Source organism: Zea mays, chromosome 4 (assembly GCF_902167145.1).
Source record: "Zea mays cultivar B73 chromosome 4, Zm-B73-REFERENCE-NAM-5.0, whole genome shotgun sequence".
NCBI lineage: Eukaryota > Viridiplantae > Streptophyta > Magnoliopsida > Poales > Poaceae > Zea > Zea mays.
In genome coordinates, this window is record NC_050099.1 from 142,428,622 (window position 1) to 142,441,910 (window position 13,289).

At 44.4% G+C, this 13,289-nt stretch overlaps 1 protein-coding gene across 2 annotated transcripts; it reads right to left on the reverse strand.

Moving 5' to 3' along the window:
- Positions 1–4,424: 4,424 nt before the first annotated feature.
- On the reverse strand, positions 4,425–11,539 carry LOC103653756 (uncharacterized). 2 transcript variants are annotated; one of them, XM_020552628.3, is made up of 14 exons: positions 11,144–11,539; positions 10,018–10,464; positions 9,764–9,945; positions 9,111–9,237; positions 8,831–9,019; positions 8,314–8,364; positions 7,573–8,244; positions 7,039–7,143; positions 6,698–6,780; positions 6,360–6,411; positions 6,158–6,226; positions 6,052–6,080; positions 5,318–5,380; positions 4,425–5,237 (listed from the first exon to the last, which is right to left on the reverse strand). In XM_020552628.3, exons 2-14 carry the CDS (start codon positions 10,225–10,227, stop codon positions 4,802–4,804), a joined length of 2,268 nt encoding a protein of 755 aa, XP_020408217.1. In that variant the 5' UTR covers positions 10,228–10,464; positions 11,144–11,539; the 3' UTR covers positions 4,425–4,801. The 2 variants fall into 2 exon arrangements, with proteins under 2 accessions (XP_020408217.1, NP_001369762.1); NM_001382833.1 differs by having other exon boundaries at positions 4,482–5,237; positions 10,018–10,221; positions 11,144–11,334.
- Between the last annotated feature and the right edge of the window lie 1,750 nt (positions 11,540–13,289).

Here is a 13,289-nt window from a genome sequence, read left to right on the forward strand (position 1 = left end):
GTCGGTGAAGTCTGAATCATACCAAGCATCGTAATAGCCTTTGCTCAACTCCTTCAGCTCGATCCCCCTTCGTAGAGAGACATTACGACGGCGAAAGCCTAGCAGATCCCATGGTAGAAGGATTCCTCCTCGAGCTCTCAGAACCGACCGACGAGGCTTTCGAGGCGGGAGACGACTGATTCAGACCCAGGCGGGGGAAGCACCCTGAAGCATCCTTGCATTGGGTTCACCACCTCTGACAGGAGAATCCTCTGCCTCTCTAGCTCCTCCGAGTGGTGCTGCGCCACGAGGAAGTTCCCTTCGGCGACGTTGAATTTCCCTTGCATGTATAAACGAACAAAATGTAAGTCGTAAGAAGAAGGGAGTGGACGACTAACTCCTGACCCCAGAAGAGATCATTACAAAAGGTTACCCTGCAGAGATGCCAGGAGCTTCTCCTCTTTTTTGGTTCGGCCATTCAATTCTTCCTCCAATGTCATGACCCGGGCCTCGGCAATCGCTTTCCCTCGCTCAAGGATGCGAAGATGAGAGTTCACCTTTGCACTCTCGAGATGGGCAAGGGCCACCGACTCCGTGTCCCTCCTCGCCGCACCGACCAGGTTTCCGTAAGCATTCTGGATCGACGCAGCATGAGCACATGCTTCGGTGGCCTCGCTTCTCGCCTCCAGAATATTGCTAGCAGAATGCTCTAACGCCTCCTTTCGATCCAATAGGAGGTGGAGCCTGCCTGCCAGTGTCCCTGTGAGTGACTGGAAACACAAAAGTCGGACGACGGGGAGATTAGCAAGAAGAATGTTTCTCGCACCTAGCTACCCACACACGCTTACCGCAAGTTTTTGGCGCGTGGTTGAAAATCGATCAAGGTTGTCCCACAACGCCCTCTCGGACGCATCACCCCCCTCACTCAACTCCCTGCACAAGGCCAGGGGGTCATCGCCCTCAGTAGAGCGGTCTGGAGAAAATTTGGACGCCAACTCGACCATCGAGGGCGCGGTCTGAGGCTCCCCGCAAGTGGGGGAGAGACGATCTCCCCTTAAGGGCTTGTTCGGTTCTACCCCAATCCATATGGATTGAGGGGGATTGAGGGGATTTCAATCCCTAGTAAGTCAAAATCCCCTCCAATCCGTATCAATCCCCTCCAATCCATATGGATTGAAAATAACCAAACAAGCCCTAAAGGTTTCGATCTCCGCCGCACAGGCGAGGTTGACTTCTAGGCCCTCAAAGAAAAATAGAACGGTGAAACCTGATCACCCTCGAAAGGCCCAAGTAGCTCGGAGGTGTCAAGAGAAGCGAACCTAGGGTCTCGACCCTAGAGTGGACCTGTGGAGGCGTTGGCAGGGAAGACCTCGACGGCACCACCGCCCTCTTCGACGGTGGGCACTATCCTCCTCATCTTGGAAATCACCTTCCACGCGCACAGCATCGAGGCCACACATTGGGGGGACTGTTGAAAAGTTGAAGGAACTCAAGAGTTATGAAGACATGAGAAGTCAGATGGCAAGGACCGGAAAGGCCCCCACTCGATCGATCACGCGCCGACGGACCTTTGTCGCACAGAAGGCACCGCGCCTCCAAGGCGTCCGGGTGGAGCGCCAATCCCGCCGTCTGCTTCAGAGGTAGGAGCGAACATCTCTGGAGGAGCACCGACAGGAGTCGCCAACTGGCCCGAGGTGGACAAGCTTCTCGTTCAGATAGTCCCGGATGGACGGCCGACCGGAGGTTCGACGGGTAGGGAAACGAATGCCACCGAAGCCATCGGCCTAGAGAATAGGACGGGGAGTTCCGAAAAGTCGGCTTCCTCCATGACTAGGAAGTCGCTTGTCGCTCCGCCTCAAAAGATCGAGTCGGAATCAGATGTCGACATAGCAACGGACGTATCCAAAATGGCCCGGAATCCGGAACCTGCACTTGTGTCATCATCTTTGTCCTCGCCGGTCGAGTCAGCCTCGGTGCCATGGTCCCTGCGCATCTGACACTCACACTTATTCATTTAAGCAATGTCCATCTTACTTGTGATGTCCATTATCTATAGATATTCCAGTCTTTGGACCATCACACTTGTTCACTTGTGTTGAACCCTGTAAGCTTTGCATTAAGCACCTATTCAACACTTAGCACACCTGTTAGTCCTTTAATTGGGTTGTCATCCAAACCACCAAAACCCACAAGAGAGCTTTCAATTATCCTCCTCTTCGAAATCACCTTCCGCGTGCACAGCATCGAGGCCACAGATTGGGGGGACTGTTGAAAAAGATGAAGGAACTCAGGAGTTATGACGACATGAGAAGTCAGATGGCAGGGACCGGAAAGGCCCCTGCTCGACCGATCACGTGCCGACGGACCTATGTCGCACGGAAGGCACCGCGCCTCCAAGCGTCCGGGTGGAGCATCGGTCCCGCCGTCTGCTTCGGAGGTAGGAGCGGACATCTCCGGAGGAGCACCGACAGGAGTCGCCAATAGGCTCGAGGCCGACAAGCTTCTCGTTTAGACAGTCCCGGACGGATGGTCGACCGAAGGTTCGACGGGTAGGGAAACGAATACCACAGAAGCCATCAGCCTAGAGAATAGGACGGGGAGTTTCGAAAAGTCGGCTTCCTCCATGACAGGGAAGTCGCTTGTCGCTCCGCCTGAAAAGGTCGAGACGGAATCAGTTGTTGACGCAGCAAGGGGCGTATCCGGAATGGCCCAGAATCCGGAGCTTGCACTTGCGTCATCATCCTCGTCCTCGTCGGTCGAGTCAGTCTCGTGCCATGGTCCATGTGCATATGACACTCGACCCTTCTTAGTTTCTTCTCCACCCTATCTTTCTACATAAAATATTTGATATCTATAAAATTCTTTGTTGTAGGATCTCCTCGTATGGCCTTTTCTGTTATTATTTTGGAGTACAAGCTGGTGTTAACTTATTATCATGCCATATATATTACTCTAGTAGATTTTCTTATTCTGTTCCTTTGTTTTTTTCTAAATGTGGACATTTAAATATTGTCTGTATGCTTGAAAAGAAATGGCTTAAAACAAATGAACTTGCACGTGTCTTTTGATATGAAATTGTCTATGGACTATGGTCATTAGTACTTGATAATCTCGCCTAGGTTGTCTTTAATTCCTGGGTCTGCCAATGTCTGTCATATTGAGACAGTTTTGCAAGGATCATGCAGAGCACATTTCTAAAGTTAACCCTTGTAGAAGATTCGATGGAATCTAGATCTAGAAGATCGAAATTTATCCTGATGACGGTTGTTGTACTCTTTTTTCCTTGGTGAGTTTTCCCTGAAGTTTCTCCCATAAGGTTTTTTAACGAGGCAACAAAGTGCAAATGCAATATGTGTCACCATGCGCTAATTCTCCATATTTTTTCACTGGGTATTTGAGAGTTTTAATAAGTCATGTGTTGGTCGTGGTATTCGTGTAAGGAAGAGTGTTAAGAAACATAACCCTAACGTTTGGTGGACTCATACCGAATATATCCTTAAAGGTATCACGTCTCTATATATATAGAACTTGTACAGCCTTATATGGAATAGAGAAGAGAAAGAGACTAGAAGGCCAACCCTACATATATGCGTATTGTGTGTTTATCTTTCATGTTTCTGGGAAGAAAAACAGGTTTTTCACATTTTCTCGTGCCTAATATGCTGACAGGGGGGAACAGATAGTTGTTCAACGTCGAGGTCACAACGTCGCGTGCATGTAGGCAAGCTCCGTCGGCCCGCTACTAGGAACGTCAGAAGGCACAATCTATTTTGGTGGATAATAATGAACATGAAAAGGAACAGAAAGCAAAAGGAAGGTATTTGTCGAGAACGACCATACTGTACTCCACTCACTGGTCTCCATATGCCTCTCTAGAAGCAGCTACAGAACGAGTGTCATCGCAATCAAAAGCAAGTTACGGTGTGTATTTTTTGTCGAAACATGTGTCAATAATGCTTTCACCACTTGATAAGGGTATGTTTGGTTGAATGTACATAATGGAATGGGAGAGGACGGTTACAGTTTTTATAGTGTTTGGATAAAAGTTATATAGGAGCGAGGTAAACATCGGAATAGTTTTTGGTGACAGCGTGATCCAAAAAATCGAAAGTATAATGTCACCGTCGCTCTATCCAACTTTAACCCCAAACCAAACATATAAGTCACACGACTAATCCAGCATGGTGTCCCGTCTCACGCTGGTGGGCATGGCGGCCGTCGTCTCGAACACCCGCCCGCCAAAGTTGAGGCATGGCCGATCGCAAGCAGGAAGCTTCACATTCACAGGTTTAAATTCGCGCGCGCTGGCGATCACGAGTGGGTTGGTGTGGGTGTGGCCGGTTCGGGCGTGTTGGGTGCGGGAGGCGAGGGCGTTGCGAGAAAAAAAATCCAGAGGCAAACTGCATATTACCAGAGCAGTTAGCATGTAGCAGAGAAACAAGGACAACTCGAAAACCAGGCCAACATCCTAGTCCAAAAGGTACATTTGCTACAAAATCCACTGCTTCAATCGCGTATAATAATATAAAATAGGGCATCAACAAGCTACAACACCACCCGACAACACGATGCCATGGGCCTCACAGCGAGCATAGGGTTCATTCCGCTTAAGGCTCAGCACCAATGCACCATGGACCTGACCACAACGAACACATGGTACTCCTAACACTACGGCTATAGCAAATGTTGCTTCCACACCTAACTAACTACTAGGGACCAATCAGACGAAATTCCAAGTTAACACTCAATAATACAAGGTCCTAAAGGAGCAAACCTAGGAGGGAGCACATCCATTTACAAGAGAAGTTCATCAGCGCTAACTTCAAGCCTTCCTCCTACGCTTCTTCCCTGTGGAAGCATTTCCTGATGCCTCCTCTATTTCAGCTGCCTTGACTTCTACCTCCTGCTTCTCTTTGTCAGAATCACCCGCAGGAGTACCAGCATTTTTTGGTTTCCGACCAGGCTTAGCTTTTCCTTCAGTGGACTTGCCTTCGTCTTTTGAATCCTTGCCTTTGATAATAGCCTCCTTAGGTTTGCTCACACTCTTATCATCTTTTGTCCCAGTTGAAACATTAGCCTTGTCCTTGGAGTTCTTCTCAAGTTCTTTTTTAAGGTTGGGGCCAGTTTTAGGTGTTTCTTTGGTAACCTTGCCGGCAGTTTTCCCCTTTGTGCTCGGAGTAGCTGAGGTACTGGGTGTCCCATTGCTGGATCCCACACCTTTTGGACGTCCTCTTTTCTTTGGAGGATCCACAGCATCACTGCAACCATGCAGAAAACAGCAGTCTCAGAAAAGCTACAGGCACGAGTCAATCGTCACTTTTTTGCATCAATTACTTACCTTTTAGGTGTTTCTGTATTTTCTTCCTTCAATGCATCCGCTTTTCTTTTTCTGCCTCGTGGCCTGTTGAAACAAACAATAACACAAACTTCACAAAACCACTTATCAAGAGAAATGAGATTATTCGCATGCTTGGATTTCAGATAAATAGTCAATTATCAATTGCCAGCAGGGGCTTATGCAATTTGCTGGTATCCACAAACTATTTAAGCTAACATTTCCCGTGCTTCTTTCAGAAAAACAAACAATTTCCAGACTAAAAAAATGGAACTTGACTAACACTATGCGTCTAATTGGCAACTCAACAGCTGTGGAGTGATCATAGCAAACCAAGAAACCAAAGGCAATGTTCTGTACTGATTGACACTTGACAGAACGGCAAGCGAAGCATTTTGAAAAATAAGAAAGCAAGGAGATAGGTACACAAGAATCACACTACTTCACCATAACCCAGACATTTAACTATTCAGGAGACCTAGTTCATGAGCGTCCACACATGCAGGTGAGAAAAAATATTAGCAGCAAGGCATTAAACACTCAGTGACCCTATTCTAGTAACGGCAAGTGAACAGTGACTACGTGCATTGCATATTCTTATAAAACAATATGGGACTTAGTTATACTGCCAGCTGATGCCTGAACAAACATCCAAATTTGAAGTTGTTAATGGCACAGATATAGCTGTAATTTTGACAATGCAAATGCAAAAATAGCACAAAGATGAGTTTGCTTACGTTTCAGATGCCATAGAAGCTTCCTTCTCCTGTCAGAGAAAAAGTTAATCAGAAACAAAGAATCAGTAAGAAATTATAAAATCATCATATGGTGAAATGTTCATGCCTCACTGATGAATTCCCACTTTTCCTCCCTCAGCAGTAGTACCTCTACATCCCCATCATCATATGCTACCTAGGCTCGAGAAAGGGAAGAGAACATGATGAAGAGAAACATAAAATAAATAAAGATCCATTAATTAACACTAGTTTTTTTTCCCTGCAAGCTAAATAGCCAGGGCAGGGTATAGCAGTGCACAAAGACACACCTTGTGCCTCTTAGAAACAGCATCAAATGACTCCACAATACCATTGTAGAACCTACAAAATAATAAAAAGGATTAAAATCTGGAAAAGAATAAAAATAGTAAGCCACTACAATGTGATTTGCTAAATCCAAATAGTAATATTCATTTCTAAAAGAACAATGATCAGAAATAAAATGTCGGATTTGGAACTACTAAAAAATAACAAGACATAATAAATAAGTAAAAAGGAACAGGTTTACAAATAATAATGGCTACATCTATAATATCAAACAGACAAGAAAATGACCAGTGCAACGAGCGTCAAAAATTCAGAACATTGAATTGGTCATTCTACTTACATCTTATCATCTGGCCACCAAACTTTGATCCTTGCACCAACTAGACTTCTATCAAGGCCTTTGTTTTTCCTTGAACGTGGAGGCTGTAAAAAAGAACTCAAGAATCAAATTTAGGTTACCTAAACGAACAAACAAAATTTTATGTGCATATGACATATGTAATGCTCAGACTAGAATATTTGAATAAGACATATATAAAACCATTAAGAAATCGTTAGGCATCAACATGAAAATTCTTGACCTGTTGACCAAGCAAAAGACCAAGTGATCAAACATTTCACGCTCAACCAAACATCAAAAAACATTCTGTTGAAACAATTTTAATCAATCCCGCTCTATACCTCATCAGTTTCTTGTTCTTGCTTCAACTTAGGTGTGCTATTCTCTGTGGTTTGCCCTTTGGTTCTACCTGGGCCCTTGGTCGAAGATTTCAGCGATATCATTTCCTGCATTGTGGTAAAATTCAGTACACTAATCATTATCAAAGGTGCAAGACGATAGAAGGCAAGGAAAAAACATGGCATATCCAATAAAGTGATATTTGTTCTTGCAATTAAATCTCTAGGTCACAATTCAAGGTAGACTCAAACCAGCAACTAAAAGTCAAGGAATAACAAAGTTACAAAAAGTAGAATATTCTAAAAAATGTACTTGTTTCAAACTAAAAAGTAAAGACTTGTTACCTAGCAACGGTGAAGAGTAAACTTACAAAAACATGTTATCGAACTAATAAATAGAAATCGAAGAAAATTAGAAGAGGGGTCTGTAATACAACCTAGCAGGAATTAGACCATCTTGTACACAATAGACGACTAACTGTAAAAAGCAGACCATATATATTGATAAAACCTGCTAGTGTTCAGAGAAAAAAAAACCTTTAAGCTCAGATCCTTGGCAGGATCATCCTCAGAAAGAGTTTCACCCTTATGCTGTTTTAAATTGTTCTTTTGAGTCTTCTTAGATGGTTCTCCTTCACCAGTGTTTTTTGCAGAAGGCTTCTCATCCTTAGCTGATCGTTTCGCCAGCTTCCCAGCTGAATCATCATTGACCTTTTTCAAATCCAAACCTGGAGATTGATCCTTCCCAGGAGCCTTCTGCAATGACTTTGGACCAGGAGGACGACCTCGCTTGGGTTTAGGTGTACTATCAGCAGGTCTTGATGTATCATCGGCTGCTCCATTGGATCCCTCTGCAGATGCTACAAGATCTTGCTTTTTAGTGTCAGCATCAGAATGCACAGTTGGTTCACATTTATCGGACGGTTTGAGCTTAGTATTTTTTACTGAACCAAGGGTAGCTTTCTTATTGGGCTTTGCAGCATTGGACTCAGCACCTTCATTGTGGTCAGATTTCAACTGCATAGCATCTGCTATGTTTTGGGCATAGCATGGTTGTTCAATCTTCTCATTTGTGGAAGGTGGTCCTTGATCAGACTCACTAGTATCTGGCGGAGTAGCACCACTGCTAATAGCAGTAACTGTATCACCATTCATAGAAGTACCGTCTTGTTCAGGACGGCTAACATCTTGCTCCATCTTTGAAGATTCCTGACAAAAAAGTATGCATGTTGTTGTTAGATCAGCCATTTACATAAATACATAAGATACAGATCATACCTGAGGTAATTCATCAGAAATAGTCCTTTCAGAGAGCTTGCCATCATCCACCTGAACATTAAGACATCAAAGTAAGACAGAAATCAACTAAACAACACCCTCTTCCAGCAATTGAAAGTAGTAAATTTCATTCTACATGGTAAAAACTAATCATGGTTTCACCTCCCAGATCATCCAATTCAACTTAGTGAAGTGAGCAATCATGCATTATTATATTCAATGTGAAACAAAACAACGAAGAAAAAGATAACAAGATTGCTATTCTAGCACTTGTAAGGCCCTGTTTGTTTTCTTCCAGGATTATATAATCCAGCTTATGGACTATATAAGCACCTAATGACCTGCTTATGGATTATCATAATCTAGGTATCTAGATTATATAATCCACATAATAATCTGCTGGATTATATAATCTAGAGGGTAAACAAACAGGACCTAAGAATGGCATAACAGTTATCAAGCAAACAATGCAAACAACTTCCTATATGAATCATTGCAAGTTAATAATTTAACTAACCATGTCCTTCCCAGAAGGATTAGCATTGTTATCTTCCCTGTCATCTGAAACCTCTTCACAAACTGATGCGACGATTTGGCTGTATTCGCTCAAGGAAGTGCCTTTTAGTGATTGCAGAAAGACTGGCTTAAGTTTTTCACGACATGTACCTATCACTTTTTCAGCAAGCTCAAAGGAAGGTGAAGATTCCTGTAAATAAAATCAAAATGGTTAGATAATGTCAACCTTATGCTATGATGTAAATCTATGTTGCTGATGAGAGAAAAATTAAGGATGTTACCTTTTCTTCTTTTCTAACATTTTGGAGTAGACATGAAGCAATCTGTGGTTGGACATCCTCACTCTCCTCAATTACCAATCTCATTATTGTTTCCATGCAGGATATGATGGCTTCTGAATGTCCAGAACTGAAATAAGACACAAAAGTTCAAAACTTGTACACTAAATATAAGAAAACACATACTTCTGAAACCAAGAGATCTGACCTATTTAACAAATTTAGCAGCAAGATATTAAAGCAAAGATTAAGAACAAAATAAAGAAGATTCATTTATCATAATTCAATAGCAAGAGTGGGCATGTCTACCTCCTAGCCAGAGAAAAGAGCAATGCCAAGTTGAGAACTGCAATTTCAACATTAGCAGTTAAGCAAGGCTGGTAAAATTACACATATATAGTTTTAATTTTAATATCTAAATAGGAAACAAATCAGACACTGGAAGTAGATTATGCGATTTCATTCCTGTACAGAACAGATCCAAGAAAAAAAGGGAGCTGTCCTATGCTCGTGTTACTTAATAAATCTTAGACATATAAACTATGATAGACAAATTTAAAGGAACTTGAGAATGTATCCAGGATATAGCTTAGCAAAAACATGTTCTAGAAAGAGGAAAAATAGATGAAGCTAAGAAGAATTAAGATATTTCTTACTTAGCAGTCCTCAAGAAGTGATGGAACATATCATTTATCAAATCATCACATTCAAGATCTAGCATCACCACGCAGGACCGAACTTTTGCCACAGTATCAAGAATTGAAGTTCTCCTTCCAAAGAAGGGGCTCTCTATGTCATCCAGATGCTCAAAGGCCCCCACAATTAAAGAGAATACATCCTAAAATCAAGTAAAAACATATGTAAGTACACACAGAACAACAGAAATCATTTTATTCAGGGCAGAATATACCTTCATTGCATCATCATCATATGGAGCATCAGGCGCCGTGATCCGTGTGATCTCAGATATGCATGATGCCACAGCAAGTCTAACATTTGAATCAGCATGGCCCAGCAGCTCTTTCTTGACCAGAGCTTCAGTTGCTGGGCGAAGAGCATTTGATATGCTTTCGCGAGGTGACTGCTCTACTTTAATTAAACATTCCTCAACTTCCTGCATGAACAAACCATCAACCAACCTGATGACTTCATACGATTCGAGGAACAAGCTTAGGTAGGTCAGTTAGCAAGATCAAAGTCTTCATATTTACTCAAACAGTATGAGTACATCATTTCCAGTAAACCCTAAACCATGGCAAATTGCTCTGTACAGTAAGAAAAATGAAACTAAAAAATGCTAAAATTATATTAAAGCATCAGTTTTCCTGGTTCCACAGTTTCCACCGTCATCGTGCCCCTGCATTTAAATTGAAACAATGCTAAAATTATATACAAATGGGGATTTGAACCATGGTTGTTGACTCCAAAACCACGTTGGCGTCCACCTAGCCAACAAAACACAGTGAATAAACTAGGATAATGCAAAACTAGAATCCTATATTAGTCAAAAACCTCAATCAAATCAATAAGATACTAGGAGGCCAACACCTCCAGTTTCCTCTCAAACCAAACAAGACCATAAAAACTACAAATAAAATCGTCACGGTTTCAATGTCCAATAGATAATTACTCCACGTTTGAACTCCAAAAAATATAAAATTTAAGTTCAAGAAGAAGCCAAGTCTCAAAAGACAACATAAAAGGTAAACTGGTTCCAAGGAAATCAGATAACTCCTTGTAGCAACAGTCCAGCATGGAGAACACACATCCTGTTTTGTTGGAACAAAATAAATTTACAGATTTCATAGCCTGGAAGACAACTTAAAGCAAATCACCAGGCCTAGTAGCATTTCATCCGCGACCCAACCAATCATGGCGAACAGGTAAGGGCACGACATTCACTCGGTTCCTACTAATGCCAAATCCAAACAGCCGTAAGCGCGCAGGCGAATACGACACATCATAGAAGCGCAGTCCTAACATATGCATAACAATCAACGGGAGGAGAACAAGAGCTAAAGGAGGAGCAGGCTCACGATGAGGAGGTTGAGCAGGTCCTCCGCGTCGTCGGAAGGCGCCTGCAGCCGTTCCCCGACATCCCTGAGCCGGTCCTCTAGCTGCCGCGTCTCCTGTTCCGCGGCAGGATCCTCCGCCATTTCCCGGACAGATCGAAAGCGCCCGCTCTAGATCTATCGCTGCTAGGGTTCCCCCTCGCGAGTCGCGACCTCGCTCGGCGTCGCACTCGGCGTCAGTGCCGTCGAGGAGCACGAGAGGGGTTTAGCGGTGGAGCGGTGCTGGATGAGAATGAGATTCCGCAGTGGGTATTCTCTCCTCGCCCCCCGTCCCTCTCCTCGCCCCCGCGCTACGCGACGAGGTTTCGGTGCGCGGGCGGGGGCTGGTGCCTTTGTGTTCGTTTGTGGTGTGGCTAGTAGGGCTCGGGCCTCGAACGAGCCCAGCCGAGACTCTTATTTGAATTTGTTTTTATAACGAGTCGAGCCGAGCTAAGCCGACTCGTGAGCCTAACAAAATTGATCGATTTATAGAATAATAATGAATATTAGATAATTTTATGGATAGTAGTTTATTTTTTAGTCTTTGATGATAAATATATTGCAAGTTATAATTAAAATTACTCATAATGTTGAATGATGATTCTATATTTTAAATTTATATAATGTTAATTCACTAAATAATACAACAATAAGTACCAGAATATAGCTCGCGAGCCGAGCCTCTTTCGTGAGCTCGTGAAATGGACGAGCCGAGCTCGTTCAGGCACCGAGCCGAGCTCGGCTCGGCTCGTTTCCAACCCTAGTGGCTAGGGAGTTATTTGGCATTGTGATACCGTGAATGTAGACGTTTGCTACTCTGCGATCGACCTCGTCGCTAAATCTTTTATATCTACTACTTTATGGGCTGATTGGTTCCCCGGCTGGCGCGTGCATAGCTCGAGCGGGCCTAGACCTCCAGAGAAGTTCACTCTCCACATCTCCAGACGTGCAGGCCAGACAGTGAAAAATGAGCTAAACTGCATGCGCGCATGCAGGACCATGGACAGGCAACCGAACACGCGTTTGTGCGCGGTCAATGCACGGCGCGAGCCTACGCGCGTGGGACACGGTAACCAATCAGCCCCTATATATGATCTATATGATCCTAATGTGGGTGTCCACATGCTTCATCATGCCCTCGCCACACTACCCTCTGTCGTCCACACCGTCGTCTGCTTCACCACATGTCCGTGCCATCCTCTCCCTTCCCAGATCACGGCGCCCGCGGTGCCTTCCATTGTCGCCCGCACGCGCGAGGCATCCTCTCCCTTCCCCGCATCGTGGCGCCCATGGCGCCTTCCATCGTCGCGCGCGTGGGAGCTTGGCCCCGACATTGTTTGCCTCTGCTGCAATTAGGGATGGCAACGGGTACATACCCGTCGGGTAGTACCATTCCATACCCGTACCCATCAAAAAAAATTCTACCCGTCGGGTCACCCATATATACTCGCGGGTATAAAATCTTACTCATGCCATACCCGCGGGTATTTTTACCCGTCGGGTAACCCGTACCCGCTAGGAAAGTCTTAATTCCAATATATCAATCACTCAAAATATTAAATAAACGTATAAAAACAACTTCAGCTTCACATATAACAAATCATATGATTACATAACTTGGTATCTAGACAAATGATAGCTAGAGAAGGGTTTTATTTTAGTTAAGATGGGCTCTATTAGATGGTTATAGTTGTATTGATGCGGGTATATTTTACCCATGGGTAGACGGGTATGGGTAGTTCCAACCCGTACCCGTCTACCCAACGGGTAGAGGTTTTTACCCATTAACATACCCGCGGGTAGAGAAATCATCCCGTACCCGCCTTCATATCGGGTAAAACCCGTCGGGTATTCGGGTTTCGGGTACCCATTGTCATCTCTAGCTGCAATACCCTCCCTTCCCCAAATCTCGGCGCCTTCCATCGTCGCCATGCATCCGTGCGTGGGGCATTCTCTCCCTTCCCCGCATTGCATCCACAACCCATGCCCCAGTCCGTGACTGCCCCTGACCCATGAGATGTCGCGCCCACGATTGCCCCCTGGCCCGCGAGATGACGTCGCCCACTGCGCCAGAAATTATGACCCCCCTCGCCCCCAACGCCGAGATCACCCCATCAACAACCCCCGCGGG

Excerpts from the sequence above, each read along its gene's own strand:
- LOC103653756 (NM_001382833.1), bottom strand. The coding sequence starts at position 11,263 with ATGGCGGAGGATCCTGCCGCGGAACAGGAGACGCGGCAGCTAGAGGAC. Across the intron at positions 6,781-7,038 it reads AAGAACAAGAAACTGATGAG|CCTCCACGTTCAAGGAAAAA; the intron begins GTATAGAGCGGG and ends TCTTTTTTACAG. Across the intron at positions 5,238-5,317 it reads AATACAGAAACACCTAAAAG|TGATGCTGTGGATCCTCCAA; the intron begins GTAAGTAATTGA and ends GCATGGTTGCAG.